This window comes from Passer montanus, unplaced genomic scaffold (genome assembly GCF_014805655.1).
Source record: "Passer montanus isolate IOZ18808 unplaced genomic scaffold, ASM1480565v1 scaffold10, whole genome shotgun sequence".
Lineage (NCBI taxonomy): Eukaryota > Metazoa > Chordata > Aves > Passeriformes > Passeridae > Passer > Passer montanus.
In genome coordinates this window covers 10,598,804-10,615,801 of record NW_024356505.1, presented here as the reverse complement: position 1 = coordinate 10,615,801, position 16,998 = coordinate 10,598,804, and the positions used below count along the sequence as shown (strand labels likewise).

Genomic DNA, 16,998 nt, shown 5'->3' with positions numbered 1-16,998 from the left:
TGCCTTTAAGGACCTGTGCCTTCAAAAAAGGAGAAAATCTGGGGGTGACCTGCTAAACTTTTGCTACTGCAGTAGCAAAAAATTTTTAAAACAAGTCCTCTTACCTATAATAACAATATTTTCCTAACAAAACCTGTTCCTGTTTTAACTTTTAATTTTTCTAAGAAATTTCTTTTAGCTACTTTTGAGCTACTATCAATTGCTACAGATGCTGTAAATCTGCAATCACAAATACCCTCACTGTTCCATGCCAATGGTACTCTTCTCCTGATCCAGGTTTTTTAATGATCCATCAGCCCCAGCACACCCATTCCTTGGTGAAGGGGGAGAAAGTATTTCCAGGCAGGAAAATTTAAGGAGATGCTAAAGCAGAAACCTAAAGGGATGAATTGGGCCATGGAAGGTTTGAAAAACAGTAACCACACAGAGCATAAGGAGCTTGTGTAACCTGAAATTTGACCTGTACTTCTGTCTAAAAGGAAACTGTTGTTAGAATTACAGTGACTCTTCGGCACTTTTTCCACTGCTGCAATGTAAACACTTTGTTGTACGTCTGGGCTGAGTTTGCTGAGGTGCAGCAAAAGCCACGGCCAAACTCGTACATCACTTTTATTGCTCTGGTTACTTAGGTTGCTCACTATTTACTCTCACAGATGATTGAGGAAGAAGATGGCCATAGAGAAGGGCACTCTAAAAATCTTGAACAGGACGAAACAATTATTAACCTGGGACCAGATCAGGAGGCGATAGAGAAGTTTAGACTGGCACTGCCTGGTTTGCAAGGACACAAAGTCTCTTGTTGGGCAGGGCCCCTTTTGCACGGCAGAATTCACAAAGGCACTACATTGCACAGACCTTGCCAGCCCCACTTCAAGTAGGAAAAGACATCTCAAAAGGATGATTTGAGAGATTTCTTGTTTCAGCCTTGGACATCATACATGTTTTTGTACTCTTGGCTCTTCATCCCAAAGTTTTCTTTGTGGGTTCAGTTCCTCTGTTTCATTTGCAAGCTCTGGCTTGTTGCTTTCTTTCAAGTAAATTCCCTCTCACTTCAATATTCTCGTTCCCTAAGCTCTGCTGAGTTTCGCCACTCATAGGTCAGCCTTCCTGGGGGTTTGTGCCACCTGACAGGACCCTCATCCTTTCACCTGCCAGACAGACAAACCCAGTGCTTCAGCAGCCTTGGAAGGTACCCCTTCTCCTCTTGCCCAAGGCCAATGAAAGTCATGGATATAAGCTACATTCTGTATGCACTGAAATCTATTATTCTTTTTATTACTAATTTTGCACAAACTAGAAAATTTAGGACAAATACTCCAGGGTTTTCTCTATACTAGCATATATGTGGGGTTTGTTGTACCTACTATGCTTCAAACTTAATTTGCTATTTGGATGTTGCCTAAGTAAGTTTATCTGCATCTTAAACGCATTTTCAAAGTCCTTGTCAGAAGCTAGAGACCACTCAGGGGTACTGAATAAAAGGAAAACTAATCAACACCTTAATAAATCCCCATTTTAGCTCCTACAAGGTTGTATTTTGCAAAGCACATTAACTACTCAATATCCATACACTTCTGGACGGGGCATCTAAATTTGGATGTGAATCCAAAGTTTGGTGAGGGTGAACTTGACAGAAACAAGGATTATACCTTTGGGTTTCTTGGAATCACACAGATGATTTTCTAAAAATCATATTTCAGGCATCAAAGATGAAGCGCGGGAAGAAAAATATCTATAAATGGAAAACTATAAAGTAATTATAACTTCTTCTCTACCTCAATAAGTATAATTAGAGAAGAAAGCAAGCTTTGGAAATTTGTTCAAAGACTTGGGTTTAAAGCATCAAGAAGTCAGTGTACTTCAGGTTTATTTAGATGTTTCTGACCATTCCACATGTAATTTAAAGTAAAATATTTCTCCCAGGATCTATGGCTTCTCTGCCACACTATATAGAGTACCTATGCATGTTATAAGCAAACAATTTTTAAAAATAAAGCTCCTGAAGAACAAGGAAATCTTTATGAGTATTTGCACTGCCTATGGGAAAGCGCCAGGAGACAGCAGCTGGGCAGGAGGCCAGCGGGGGCTTCTGATACACATCTGGGCTTGTGTATAAACATGTTCTCCTTACAGTTTCCATTGTCCGCCCCAGCCCGTTCCTTTGGAGTATTTGTTGTACTCATTCTTGTCTTATTTACCTTTCCATAATGACTTTTCAGTGCAGAGGCCATCTCTTATCCTTGAACATTGTTTGTAAAAAGGTGCCCCATCCCTACTGGGTCCTTTAAGCAGTACTGAAATACAAATAAAATCTCTAAAAATACCATTCTACTTCTCAAACTTACGTCACCTAAGGCCAGACAAAAGAAAACTGTGTATATCCTCTTTTCCTCCTCGCTCCCTAAAGGAATGCATCCTTTCTCAGCCGTAAAGTGAGCCTGGCAATTACTGTATGTGCATGTCTGTGTTCCTGTTTGGAGCTCTATAATTGTTTTACAGTCCTGACTGTGATTATCCAGTACCCACCAGAAAATCCCAGTGCTTTGATCATAGGACTCCCTACCCAGACTCCGTCAGACAAGTGGGTTAAGCAGAAGGAAGATAAAGAGGAAACAAGAAACACAGCTGACACAAAGCGAAAAGGAAGGAAACAAAGATAAAAATGCAAAAAGAAAAAACAGACTGAAAATAAAAAAGGGAGGAAACAGAGCCCACAGAAAAGAGAAATGAGGTGAGGCAGAGTTTAAGGAAATGTGCTTTTCTATCAGGACTAAACAGAGGTGAGTCTCTTACAAGAATACGGTATTTTTTATTTACTGCTGTTCCCTGTCAGCCCCTCTAAGGGTCATTAATTTGTTCCCCTGCCTGGCTGGTCTACCATTAATGGTGTACAAGATATCCCTTATAGACAGTCCTCATGCATTTGAGATGAAGGTAGTGAGATAGCAGAAGCAGGCACAAACAGCTTGCTCATTTGGGCAATAAAAAGACAGAGGGCTGGCAGTCAAACAGAGAACAGACAGGATATAGCAAATTACAGGGTTCTCCTTCCAGACTTTGCCATTAAGCAAATGTTTTCTGCAATGCATAGATGCCCTCTGGGCACACGACTTCTAACAATCACCATGGCTTGTTTGCTTCCTGAGCTAGGGGATTTAGCTTTTTATACCATACCCTCTGTCTGGCACAGCTCCTACCACACGCAAGGAAAGTATTGATCTTCAATAATGTGAGTTTATCTGCAAAGTAATGCTTGCAAGTAGTCCAAAACCATCTTTCCCTCTGCCCTGGCCCTGGAGATGGTGTTCAGTTTTTCCTGTAACTGGAGAATAAACATGATATAGTTCAGGATAATCTCAGCAAAAAGGCTTGTATGTCCCTAAGAAACGAGCACACTGCTTTCTTTTCCATGTTTTATGAAGCAGTGTTGTCAGGGTTAAGTGGTCTGTACAGGAACCTGAGTCTTGTGATTTGCTGCTATGGGAGCTGCTGCAGCACCACTGAAACAGGCTTTCATTCACTACAAGGTTTTCATGCACAGGTTTCCATTCTTGCCACAACTGTTGTATCTCAACTGCTGTTGGCCTTCCTCTATTTCTATTTCATAATTCTGCTCTCTTTTAAGTCCCTGCTTACCAGTTATTTAAAGGACAAGCCAAAAAATACAACCTGCCACCATGGTTTTTTTAGGGTGTACAGTTGGATTTTCCAGTAGTTCATGCAAAAACTTTAGAAAATAACTTAGAGGAAGTGTGCTAACCCACTACTTCCATTATGTCAGTGGTTAGAGAATGCCATGCTGAAGTGCAAGATGTTCCACACAATTTCAGCTGTCTCTGCACTGATGCATGTGAAGCAACACTCCTGTAACATCCTGGCATGTTCTACACTGGCCAGCTCAAGGTTCCAGTTTAGAAATGCTTCACTCACACAAAAAAGACAAAAAATTTCTCATGATGGAGAACAATTAAAGAACGAGGAGGGTGGGGACGTCAGGGAATTGTTTTCCAGAGTGTCACACAAAGGGATGCATGTGGGGTCACTGATGGCTGTGTAAATGTGTCATGGGAACTTGGAACCAGGACAGAATGATGCCAGAATTTCTGCAAGACTCTGCCTTCCCAAGGTGAATTCTGACTTGCACGATGGTAACCACCACATTCCACACATCATCTTGAACAGAAAATGCACCCTGGGCACCGTCTCACTAAAGAGGAGGCAGTATCTCTAGGAGTTAAGCAGAAGGAATTGTTCCTGGCACAGATGGACAGAAGCTTTTTATTTCATGCTTCTGAAGGGGGCCCAAGAGATTATTTTGCTTGCAGTACCTCCGTCATTCTGCAATTAATTTGTCTAAATAACAGAAAGCTCATTAAGAGCTTTTGCTCATGTAAAGCAAGAGTTGCTATATGTAATCTCTCTTGACAGACAGACATGCCTTGTAAAACTGATAAACTTGGCTGTGCTTGAGAGGCAACTAGTGAATAAAATATTCTGCTAAAATATCACAAAAAGAATTTTGAAAATCTATTAAATGAGAAGAGTGCAAACTGATTTTAGAGGCTTTCCCCACCACCTACACCAGCAGGAAACGAGGTAGGTCTGCACTACTTCTTACCTTATATCTTTTTTTACATCCAGGAACAGGACAGGCAAAAGGTTTCTCATCCCCTCCATTCATGCACATTGAACTAAGGATAGCTTCAGAGCTGATAGCGCTTTCTGTAGTCCAGGACTCATCACTGTCTGATTCTTCATAGTCTACTTCCTCTTCATCATATTCACTACCTAGAAAAGCAGGGTAGTCAGATAAAACAAGAATAAGTAAGAGCACAGCAAGATAACCCATTCTGCATTTATTACATCAGCTACAATAACTTGTAATTTCCCCACTTTTGTCTTTTCTGGAAGACAGTTATTTTAAATTTTATAACCATATCTTTCTTGTAGTTATTTATTCCTTCATAAAGACACCAGTGGTTCTTTTTCTAATAACCATGATAGGCATTATTAATATATCTTCATAAACTGTTAACTGCATGGCACAGAAAGTTCAAAGGACTGATTTTAAAATGCAGTTTCACTGCTTCTCAAACACCAGGATCCTTGCATCCTTCCCAGTGCCCTAACAGAAAATGTGCTCCCTCCCCTCCTCCAATTAAAGCTAATTTTAAGGCATTTCTTTATGCAATACAATACTGAAGAGTGTAATTCTACAGATCATAAACAGTGTAAAATAATATGTTGACAAGTCCTAATGCATTTACTAGCCCTTTGGAATTAATAGGAATTATAGCACAACATTAATAAGAATTATATTGTAGCAATTATAGTTGTGAAATTCATTCCCTCAGGTGTGGGTATAAATTGCATTGTGTGGCTGCCCTGAACAGACCGCATTATGTTCCAGATATGCTAAGGCAGCCATCTGAGCAGCTGGTGCTGAGTTTATTTATTATTTTTAATTGCAATAACTATTAATGAAATCCTCTGAAGAAGTTAAATGTGAAACAAGAGAAAATAGAAAAGCAGAATTCCAACTGTAAAAATACACTTAAAAAAAGCAAAGCAGGGGAGGGAAGAGCCGCAGCTGATTAAGAAGAAAATATATGCACAGAGGGAGAGAGAGGGAAAGCTGAGGGAAACTTCTGTGGTGTCAGCAGGAGGTGGTGCTGTGTTTCCCCTCCCCTTTCTTCTTTCCCTTTCCCAGCTCTGCTAAATTTTATCCTTTCTGCTGAAAGACAATTTGGCTCCAAGTGCTGGAATAGCTCCCGCTATTAAAGACAGTTATGTGACACTTGCATGGCTCTTCCCTCATGTGCCCTTTCAGTGCACAGCTCTGAGCAGCTCTACCCGCAGAGGAGAAAACGCAGACAGATGCCTCATGGCACTTTAAAACATTCTGAATTCACAGGGAAAACCCACACTGCCAAGTACAATGGGTTTTTAGGGGTGTTTCTGCTTCTGCTGAAACTCCATACTTACTGCCTCTTTGGACTCCCCCTTCCCCAGCATTCCCAGTCAGACTCAGCACTGAGTAACAACATGTGGCAACTGGTAGCTGCCAGCACCCAGGGCTCCTGAGCTTTGGTCAGGACAGATGTCAGGCTGTCCACGTTTCTTTTCCCTGGCTCCCATCTGTCTGGGATGGTGTGCAGATGAGAAAGAGGGATGGTTTCCCACCAGCGACGACCGTCGACATGAGCGCACGCACAGGCCCTGCAGCACATCTGGAAAACTCTGCCCTGCCGACTGCGGCTCCTCATCCCGCTCGGAATGAGCAAGAGCCAAAGAAAGCATTATTGACCTCTTAAAATATTTCTGAACTCTAGGAACAGTTAACCTAAAATGAAGTTAAGAGTTGTTATAGTTTAATTAACTAATAAAAAAATGGAGGCAAAACCACAACTCTGCTTCTACGATTTCCTGCCCTTGATTGTATCTTGATGGAAAAAATTCCTCAAGCTGTTCCTTTCAAACCTTTTAGCTCAGTGGGGTTTTTTTAAAGCAAATGAAACAGAAAACCCTATTGTAAACACACATATGCACTCCTAGGATGACAAAACATACAATTCTAAACACTGATACCAACAATTTCTGTCTTTATAATCACCCCCTACTTATGTGTTCCCTTAAGAGCGGGTGATTTCTGCCCAAATAGCATTTTATCCTCCTGAAGAAAACATAATTTAAAACTGTACAACATCTCTTAGGGACACCACTTCTTTTAGTGATGATAAGGAGTATGCATTATAAAGCAACAATCAGTGCTCTTTAAAACTTCATATACCATATGATGTATAAAGTAAGAGACACAGCACAGTGGGGAGAAGCTGCAGTCAGTACTATTTTGCACTTCCTTAGGTCTTCCTAAAGGGATTAAGGGGTGCCCTTTTAATTTTTCTAGTAGTCTTGTACAGTAAGCTCTAATTCTGTAAAAAAGTTTGCCTGTACTACAGTCCAAACTGTGTGTCTAAGTATGTGTGAGATCACACCATCCTTATGGTTTTCTTTTCATTGGCTTACCTGAACAAAAATGCAAGATTTGCTTTAGTACACTCAAAGCAGTTCTTCAACTAGTATAAGCAAATGCTCCAGTATCTTAAATTTTTAAATTCAGATGTCACTGTAGATTTTACAAATACAATGAGCTTTTTCATATGAATGACCATATAAATATGTATTTCTTCTTGAATAGAACAGTAATACTAATGGTGCTGTATGACTTCATATGAAGCTGGATCTGCAGTCTATCACTGCTTTTATCTAACAGCTGAACTCAACCACTTCTACTTTCTTAAAAAAAATAAAAATGAGAAATCCCAAAATGTATTTAAAAGGACCCTGGTATAAGGAAAATGCAAAAAAAAAAAAAGTACTGCCTTGAAAAATTTCATTAGCAATAAAAATTCGACCTTAAAATAATTATGTTGTTTCAGTTGTTATAGAAAAACAACACTGATTTAGTCATGCTTTTACCCAATTCTGCCTCAGAATTTAATTTCCTCAGCTGTCAGTGTCTAAGAGCAGCAACCCATGTGGTGCCTCACCGACTGCGTGCAACACATCAGAGAGGGGGGAAATAAAACAAGCGGAAAAACAAAAAGCACAACGCGCAGGTTGGCGCTGCCATTATAAACAGCCCCTGGATGAGGTATTTTAATTAAGTGGCGCAGGGCTGAGCACGGTGGCTTTGCGAGGCTGTTCCCAGGCGGAGCAGGAGGCGCTGGGCTCCATGTCAGGTGTACAAACTGCAACCCGAGCCAGCGCTGCCCCGGCTCTTGGGCAGCGTTCCCGGGGACCAGCAGTGCGCCGAGGGGAAGCAAGCGCACAGCAGCGCACTTTGATCAAGATAGAGTGAGTTAATTGCTTGCCTTTTTTTATTTTTTTCCCCAAACTTGGTTGGTGTTTCACAACTATATCTGTAAATATTTACTTTTTTTAAAGGAAAAAGAAAAAAGAAAACAAATTAAGTGCCTTTGCATCTAACCTATGGCCCGCTCCAGAGCACAGCAACTGCATGACTTGGGCAGTGTTTGCAGTAACTCTTCAGAGAGGCCCCAGAGAGCTGCCTCGCTGAGCTCTGCTTGGATGCTGCCATGCTCATGGCAAACAGGATGCCCTGCTGGGGCACGCTGCCCTCAGGGCACTGAGCTGAGCCATTCCTGTAGCATGTGGGCCAATGGCTTTACCCTTCCTCCTCACGCTTGGAAAGCAGACTGGATGTTCCTCCCACTGAAAAACATCAGAACTAGGCTTCAGAAGTCTGAATAGCAAAAAACCTCCCCGAAAACTCGACAACACACAGTTGTCTAAGACAAAGCATCTAAACATCTGGCTGATAGAGAAGCACGTGCTTTCAGCAAGGCACTGTACAAATATACAATATTATTACCACAACTAAATACTAGTTCTACCATAGCAAAAAAAAACCCCCAAACCCTCTCCTCTGGCAATGTTTTTTCTGAGGCTTCTTGCTAGATCATTGCTCTTTAACTTAATATCCAATTTCATCATCTGGCTTTCATTCGGAGACCCTACACAGTTCTACCTTGGCCTAACCTAAACCACTGCTTTATTATCCAAATAACTCAGTAACATCTTCTTAATATTGCACCCACCCTCGCGTGCAATATTCCCGCAGTCCTGGCCCACAAAGGCATTTCCCCACTCCTCATTCTAGTGACCTTGCCAAAAGACTCACTTCATCTGTGCTGCCCCCAGCAGATCAAAAAATGAAACAAAACAAAGGCAAGGAAAAGAATGCTAGCTCAGCCTTTTTTTTCTCTGCAATTTTCCATGCTGAGACAATGCCACTACTCCTCAAAAGGAAGGTGAATTCCACTAGGCACAAGTCACACAGTATGCCATACTGGAGCCAGATAGCACATGAAATTACCTGTTTTGAGAAGCCACAAAACATACTGGGTCACAACGAGTTCCAGCAAGTTACTTCTCTTGTAATTTTCACACTGCATTTAAACAACCCATCACAAATAAGGAAGCTGTCTATGTCACAGACAAAAATAAAGACATGCATGAAAAGGGATTATGATTACTGCCTGCGGGGTAAGAAGCCTTTGTAGTTTGACAATAAGAAAAATTGACCATAAAGACTTGGTCTACACCTCTGCTGCCAGTCAGTTTTCTTATCAAAATCAGTCAGAATATCACTTAATCCTACAGCAAAGATCTCACTTCTTCAATGTCTATCTACTACTTTTTTGTTTTCCAGTAGATGAAGTCAGTAATTTAAAGAGCTCAGAAATGGTTTGCAGAGAGCTAATTCATCTGACATTCTGGAACAGATAACATCCCAGCTACGCTGCTGAAAATCTGCGGCCTCATCTTTTATATTTCTGGGGTTTATTCTGTATTCTCACCACTTTAGCTAAGATAGATTCTGCCTTTTGCATGAGTGAATCCATTCTATCGTGAGATTTACAGAGGATTTTCCCCTGAACTTTAAATGAATCTTGGTTCTAGCAGGTGCACAGCATTTGTCACTACATCGCTTTTCAAAGCTAAAGACTTCTCTGCTGTGCCTTTAAATATAAAAAAGACAAAGCTGATTTAAACCAGCACAAGCTGTGTGTGCCATTTTAATGAGCAGGATCTATCTTGACCTCTGATCAAGAACATTATGAGTTTTTCCTTTCTCCTCCCATGAAGAAAAGCAAACCCGAAACATCCTTGCCAATTATTTCTGTGACCAGAAAGCATACATTTAAGTATACAATGAATAACTACGAGCAAATAGCTTACTGCAGTGGGAACCACCATTGCTAGTGTCACCGAAAGTTCATGGTAATTCCAAGGATTTCTCATAAAAATTCTGCTTCACACTTTGTCCCGTGTGAGACTTGCAGCTTGTATTTCACAGAAACAGTTTTATGAGAGCACTTCTTATTTTAAGAACTTTGCATTTCCATATAGTGCGACAGTTTCCTTGATAAAAAAGTGCATTATTAATATTGTGTGAATTTTGGGCTAACACTAAAGCACATTTATGGATTTGTCAGACTTCTTCCCTCTGTGCCCATGGATGCACACAGCAGGGACAATGTTCCTACAGCTGATACTCATTGCTGATCTAAAAACACATTAAGTCATTCAAAATGAAATATTTTTCCTCCATATAAAGAACAGAAAATAAATGCTCGGGGCAATGAAATACAAAACAGCCAAATAACAGCAGCCATGCAAGTCTTTAGCTAGAAGCTGTAGCAGGACTCTCTCAGCTGAGAGCTGGTACAGGTGGCACAATGCACTGGCTCTGCAAACTCCAGCAACAAATGTCAGACACTGAACTGATGCTATGTCAGGGGCTTTGCTTGCTTGCTTGTTTTGGTGGGTGGAGACGGGACTCAGAAGACAGAAAGCGGTTTTCAGCTTTTGTAAAAATTCCACTGAGATTAATTTCTTATATTTTCAAAAATACTTTTACCATTCATGCCCACAAAGATGATGTAGATACAGCTGAAGAAAACCCAGAGAGGTTTAACAGAGCACTGTGCAGAGCTACAGACACTGGCATTTTAGACAGCAAGTGCCATTCCAGTGTTTGGATTCAGCACCTAAATATAACAAGCACTAGGTTCACCTCAGGGAAGGCCTGAGCACGTGGGTGTAAGCACACACAGTTGAGATTTTGCTCTTCTCTCAGTAGATATTCCTATCCTCATTTCTGGGTAAGGAGAGGCAATTCTGTGCTCAAAGCCAACTGCCTGCTCGGAACTTTGCTGCCACTGGTGGGAGCTGATTGAGATGGCTATGGTTTGCCAAACAGGCACTTGCCAGGGCTGACAGAGGCCTCCATCCCCCTTCATGATCACGACAGAGCTATGAGAACAGCAATCAGGATGTACCCCTGCCTTGGCCCTGCGCCAGGCGGGGCGGGGGCTCCGCGCTGTGCCGCTGCAGTGTGTCCAGCCCTGCGCAGCGTGTCCAGCCCTGCACAGTGTGTCCAGCCCTGCACAGCGTGTCCAGCCCTGTGCAGTGTGTCCAGCCCTGCAGTGTGTCCAGCCCAGCACAGCGTGTCCAGCCCTGCACAGCGTGCCCAGCCCTGCAGTGTGTCCAGCCCAGCACAGCGAGTCCCGCGGGCTCTGTGGCTGCTGCTGCTGGCATCCTCCTCTGCCCAGGACACCGGTCAGAGCAGGATTTGGCCAGAACAATGTCTTCTGGAGAAACCACCCTTCCTTTTCTCTTTTCCAATCCTGTCCTAGCTGAGATCAAGCATCAAGCGCTAAATAATGAGCTGTTAGGATGTATCACTGCCCAGAAGAACTAATTTTCTATTGTCTCTGGCTGAAGCAAGGCTCAGCTAATGAATAAGCACCAAGAGAATTTCAAAAATGTACCTCATGTAATGATGTGAACACGGATTCAAACACAAAGAACAGTATGTTTTTTTATCATCAGTTTTAGGCACAAAGCACATGAAAGCACTAGAGAAAATAAGTTAGCCAAAAAACCCCCCACAAAAAACTTTTCTGTGTTTGTTTGCATCACTTGAAGACCACAGACCACACTTTCAGACCTCTACTGCTATACCAAAGCAGGAAACATTTAAGCATCCAAGGTTATGGGTAGGTGTTTCTGGACATGCTCTCCCCTCTCTCCCAGTCAAACAGCAACTGTAACCTGCACAAGTCACAGAGACAGTCTGAAAATATCATTCCCCTAGCTATTCTGGAGGGTGGTACTTCAAACAGGATGAACCCACACATAGTTAAACATCCAGCACCCTGGTGGTTTTAAATGACATGGTAGATAGGCCAACGTTTCACACCAACTGCAGTCTTAATTTCAGTGCTCTCAGTGTAAGCTCATGCTTAAGCGAATTTTAAGTGACTGAAAATGTATCCATTACAAGGTTTGGATTCACTTTGAAAAGCATTCAAACATTCCTACTGGTAAAACATAAATCTGTATACATTGTATTTTGGTATATAATGATTTTGAGTATATGGGAAATATGCCTAAAATGATGGAGGTTAAATTAAAATGATAGAGGTACAAAATAAACATAAAGTTTTATATTTAAAGTGCTATTAGTGGCATTAGTGCTATATATTCTTTTTCACTGTCAGTAAAATGGAGAGCTATTTACACATGAGATCTGCTCTCCATTTTGGGCTACTAGAGAAACAGAACTAACATACTCAGGTTAAAAAAAAAAGTCCTCCAGAGCCAATACTGGGTTGGTGGAGCAGCTGGATTCTATCTGGCCTTAGGAGTACCTGTGTGCCATTTCTTTCTTGATATATCTGTGTCTTGATACTGGTATAGCAAAGAAGAGTCTTTAAAACTAAAGCACTGTAAATCCTAATCCAAAGTTTATAAATCCACTTGCACACCTATATAAGCAGGTATGTTACAACTTATTGAATGCATAAATGCAAACAAAACATACATGTAATAAGATAAATAAATTGAAAAAAAATACCACCACTTCCAATTACTTGTGAAACAGCAACTAATCACAAAAACATGCATGTAAAGAACTGATTCTGGAAAAAAATAGTCAACTGATACCACGGCATGTGTTTTGTAGAGCAGGGCTTTCTGAGAACGCTGCAGAGGTGCTAAAGCAAATTGTTATAATGTCACTGCACAATGTGCTGTTGAGGTTTTATGGCCACACTGCGCCAATAGTCTCGGGAAGTTATTTTGCATTCTTATATAAACTTTTTCCCCCAATCCTGTTTTCCACAAAAAAGGGCTTTCAATAATGTACAATCTTGTGTTTATACACAGTACAGGAAAAACATGATAAACCCAAGAACACAATCTCTACTTTAAATATATTTGAAAACTAGATTTCTACGACTTCATGTAAACAAGAATAAGCTGTTAAACACTCACCAAAAAAAGAACATAACCTTCCTGTAATTAAATGGCAGTGTTTTACACGGCACTTTTTAAAAATCATGAAAATAAAAAAAGTAAATAAATAAATCAATCCAGCAGACCCCTCCCAATTTGAGGCTTAACCTGCGAAGTAACGTAACAGTAATAAAACCTATGCCAGCTGGAACACTTTCTTTTTCTGGCTTTGGCATGAGAAGCAAGAGCAGGTATATGTTTGAAGAAAAACAAAGTAGGACATTTTCCACCTTTAGTCACAGGATGTTAATTGAACTCTGGCAAATGTTTAAAGATATTCGCAAAATGTTCAAAAAAGAATTAAAACCAGTTGGGGCTGAGAAAAAGAAACAATCCATCCTTCCTCCCCTCCCTTCTCTCCCCTCAAACATCTGTTCCAAACTTATACTCCAAAAACCACAGCAAGGAACAGTCATAATTAATGTTATTTTGGCTTTTTAGTTGCTAGGCCTGCATTCCGAGGTTAGAAATACAAAAATACAAGTTCAGGGCACTATTACTGTACTTAAGGACTCTCCTGATGCATGTAACAAAAGTGTAGTTTTTCTTTTCTCTTCTTTGCCCCATTTTATAAAGAAAGAGAAGAAAAAATAGAAACGGTACCAGGAAACAGTTCCATGTTGAAGATAAAGGATTACAATAAAACATACCTACACAAATGAACTACACTTTATGAAGCTATGAAAACACATCTGAGACATGTTTTATACACGCTTTACAGCTGTACAAAAGCTATCCAGCCACTCTCAACGCAGACCATAAAACTGCTAATGCACACGGTCCCTCCGCACCCCAACTGCCGCGCCTCGCCTCCACTAGCGCGCAGATCCTGCAGGGATGCACTCAGCTCCCACCAGGCTCCCCCAGCCCAGGCATGGCTGTCACTGTGCAGGTACAGCCTGCACACACCAGGAGTGCCGCTGTTTTCAGCAGGATCTGGCTGGGCAGGGATTTCCAAGGTGCTCCTGTGTGAATGGGCTGCAGCATGCAGCATGCACATCAGCTCCGGTGCAGCACATGGAGGACCAAGCTGCAGAGGAGCTGTAGAGGTGCAAGACAACTCAGTGGTTTTTCAGCAGCTTTGGGATGAGGAAATTTCATGTTTATGAGGCCCAAGAGGGCTACAAACCCCTGACCAGCAACAAGGGAGGCAATGGCAAATTCTCCACTTCAATGCACTGAAGAGCCGGGAGGATTTAATCTGCATGAATATACACTGACCACTTCTCTCTGCCTGCTTTTGAAGCTCTGACCATCTAGATTTAAGAAACACCATCAGCATGATTTGAGAGCTAGCCCTAAGACTCAGAATTACCAGTAAGGGCTAAAATGGTTGTTGACTACTGAGCAGTAATGAAGGCTTTTTAACTTTTAGTAATTTTAACTACACAAAAAATCTACAGGAAAGATCTGTTCTGTTTTTCATTAATCCTACTTTGTGTTTCTCAGAAAGAAATTAACCCTAGCATAAGAACACATTTGGTGGGGAGTCATGTCTCTTCTCTCATTTTTAAAGGCAAAGATTCTCATAAAATGAAGTGTGCACTGTTATGCTGTCACAAACCTTTCTTTGAGGTTGTCATTGTTTCAATCAGGTCTACAAAACGTATGTTAGCAGGTGTGAGCTGTTTCAGGTGACATATCACTGGGCTGAAATTAAAGTGGTTTTCAAATTGCTATTTTCCATTGCCCCTTGGCTTCTTGTATCCTTTGACATTAGAGGCAGAAGTGTTCAGAAATTGTTGTGAATGGCACTCTCTGACTGTATATGGAAAAACCTTTCAAGAGGGAGACTATGCTAGCAAGGACAAAGCACCAGCCTTCATCTTCAGCAAGAATTAGAGTGGTGTCTTCCACCTGCCAGGCCACAAGCACTAAAAAGACAAGAGGATCTTGTGGTTTTAGGGATCAGCAAATGTTTCATGGTTTTTAGTTCACTTGGAAGTACACAAAAGCTACAAAGAACCCTGTTTTTCCTAAAATGTCACATACTTTTGAGAATCTTGTACTGGCTAACATCAACTCATGATACACCATTTCCCCTGTGAAGTAAACCTCTCTGGGTTATAAGTCATTGAGTGTGAAGTGGTATGTTAGTCCTTGCTTTTTATTACTTCTGATTTGCTTTGGCCACAATGCAAGGAAAACTCAAACATTTGCTTAAGTTTCATCATCTTCAGCACACTGAAGTGCCGCCTAAATGAGTCTGGCAAAATTTTTTTCTGCTAAGCCCTAACACTGCTGTCAGTGTGCAGACATGCAGCACCAGTGGACATGGAGTAATTTTTTTCAGTCCTTGAGGTACTACAGCTGTACAGATAAATCCCATTTAATGCTGCAGTGTATTAGACATATATGTATATGTGTAAGTATATATGTGCATATATATACACCCACCTAAATTTAAATAAACACCTAAAAGCTCCATGTGGCCACTACTGTTTCTAACTTGGAGAAAAACATTTGTGTTTTCAGCTAGGAATTTTCAAGATAATTAGCAGATTACTTACAAAATTAAATAGTAAATAAATAAATAAAAATCCTTTCACCAATTGGCTCTTGCAGTATAAACACACAAACATGAATGCCATCATTGTTACCCAGAACTGCTGAAGTAACTTTTTGAGTGTCACACTATTCCTATGTTAAACCAGTTATGCCACAAGCTGTGAAAGGCAGACACAATGTGCTTTCTACAAAATGCATATTTTTTACACATTTGGAGAAAGGTCTGTATGTGATGGGTGTGCTTGTACACAAAAATCCCTATCCTATCACAAATTAACACAGAGATAATCTTTACTTTTAAGCTTATTGTACATTTTTTGTTCTTGACACTGTTAAAAATGGTTTGCCAGGGTAGGCTACTATGATGGGGATTATAAAATAGTTCCTGTGCTTGGAAGTACTTTAAATCTACAAGCCATGTTTCTATTGCTGCTTTGTAGCTCAAATCCCAAAACTAGTGATGATTTTATGAGTTGCTGTAGTCTAGACAACTCGGTTACTTTTCAATTAAATTGTTCCTTGGGGAGACTACTGTGAAAATTCCCATACAATTAATTACAGGTATGTGCAATTAAAATACAATTCTACAGCACAGTAGCTTTACAATTGCTGGTGCAATTTATGTCTGTATCAAACAAGAATGCTCTGAAGGGGCTGGGAAGACAAAGTACAACATGCAGAAGATTACATGCAAAGCTACCTGTAGTGAATGAAATGAAATAAAAGGTAGTGTTAAATTTTTGTGTGCCTTTTCCTCTGGTCATATCCAGAATTTTACTAGAAAGCACAAAATCTGACAACTGAACTAATCTTCCCAGAACATATTTTTATAGCAAACTGGGCTCAACACATTTTTATGTTAAGTAAAAGAGCAAATCAGAAATTTAAGAGAATTATAATGAAAATGCACCCATAAAGCAGGAAAATGAAGAAAAACAGAAAATGCAGCAAAAACCTGAGAAGAATCATTATTTTAAAAAGTCAACATGGATTTCCCCTCACAGCAAAGCCCCATTTTCCCCCATCGGTTATTTTCATATTAGTCTTACTTTCCTTTATATATACTTAAAAATGTCCTTTTAACTCTAAAAGCAATTTAAATGGTTAGAAGCACCACTTTAAAATAGTATCATTCTGTGAATGGAGTATAGGCCTTTTTGTACTTAAGTTATAAGTTAGTTTAAGATGGAGTTAAACAAAGAACTGAGCAGGGGAGGTTATCATAGTACCTATCTTTATGCAAACCATAGAAAAGGTTAGTTTCAGGACAATCTCCATAATTTTGCCCCATCCTCACAGGTTTACAGGCTTGGATCAGTGGAAATACCAAACCTCTGAAAAATTAAGACACTTATGGGTCATGTCAGCTTGTCCTGCACAGCCCTGCAGAAATCCTCCAGGATCTGTGCCCCAAAGCTACAGGACTATGAAAGAACTGCAGTCATGAACTTGCAGCCCTGTGGTTCTTGCAGCCTTAACCAAAACTCCTCATTCACCTGGTCCATGTGAACTGAAAGAGGTGGACTTTGAGGGGTCCCAAACACCCTGTAAAACAAACCAGATCACTTCTGTAAGGCAAACAGGGCTGGGGTTTTTGAGTCC

At 40.7% G+C, this 16,998-nt stretch overlaps 1 protein-coding gene across 1 annotated transcript in view; it reads right to left on the bottom strand.

The window, feature by feature from the left end:
- Positions 1-16,998, bottom strand: part of JAZF1 (JAZF zinc finger 1) — a 188,462-nt gene that overhangs the window by 4,094 nt on the left and 167,370 nt on the right. The window contains exon 4 of the mRNA XM_039713337.1: positions 4,619-4,788. Within this exon, the coding sequence (XP_039569271.1) occupies positions 4,619-4,788 (170 nt within the window). The remainder of the gene's footprint in view (positions 1-4,618; positions 4,789-16,998) is intronic.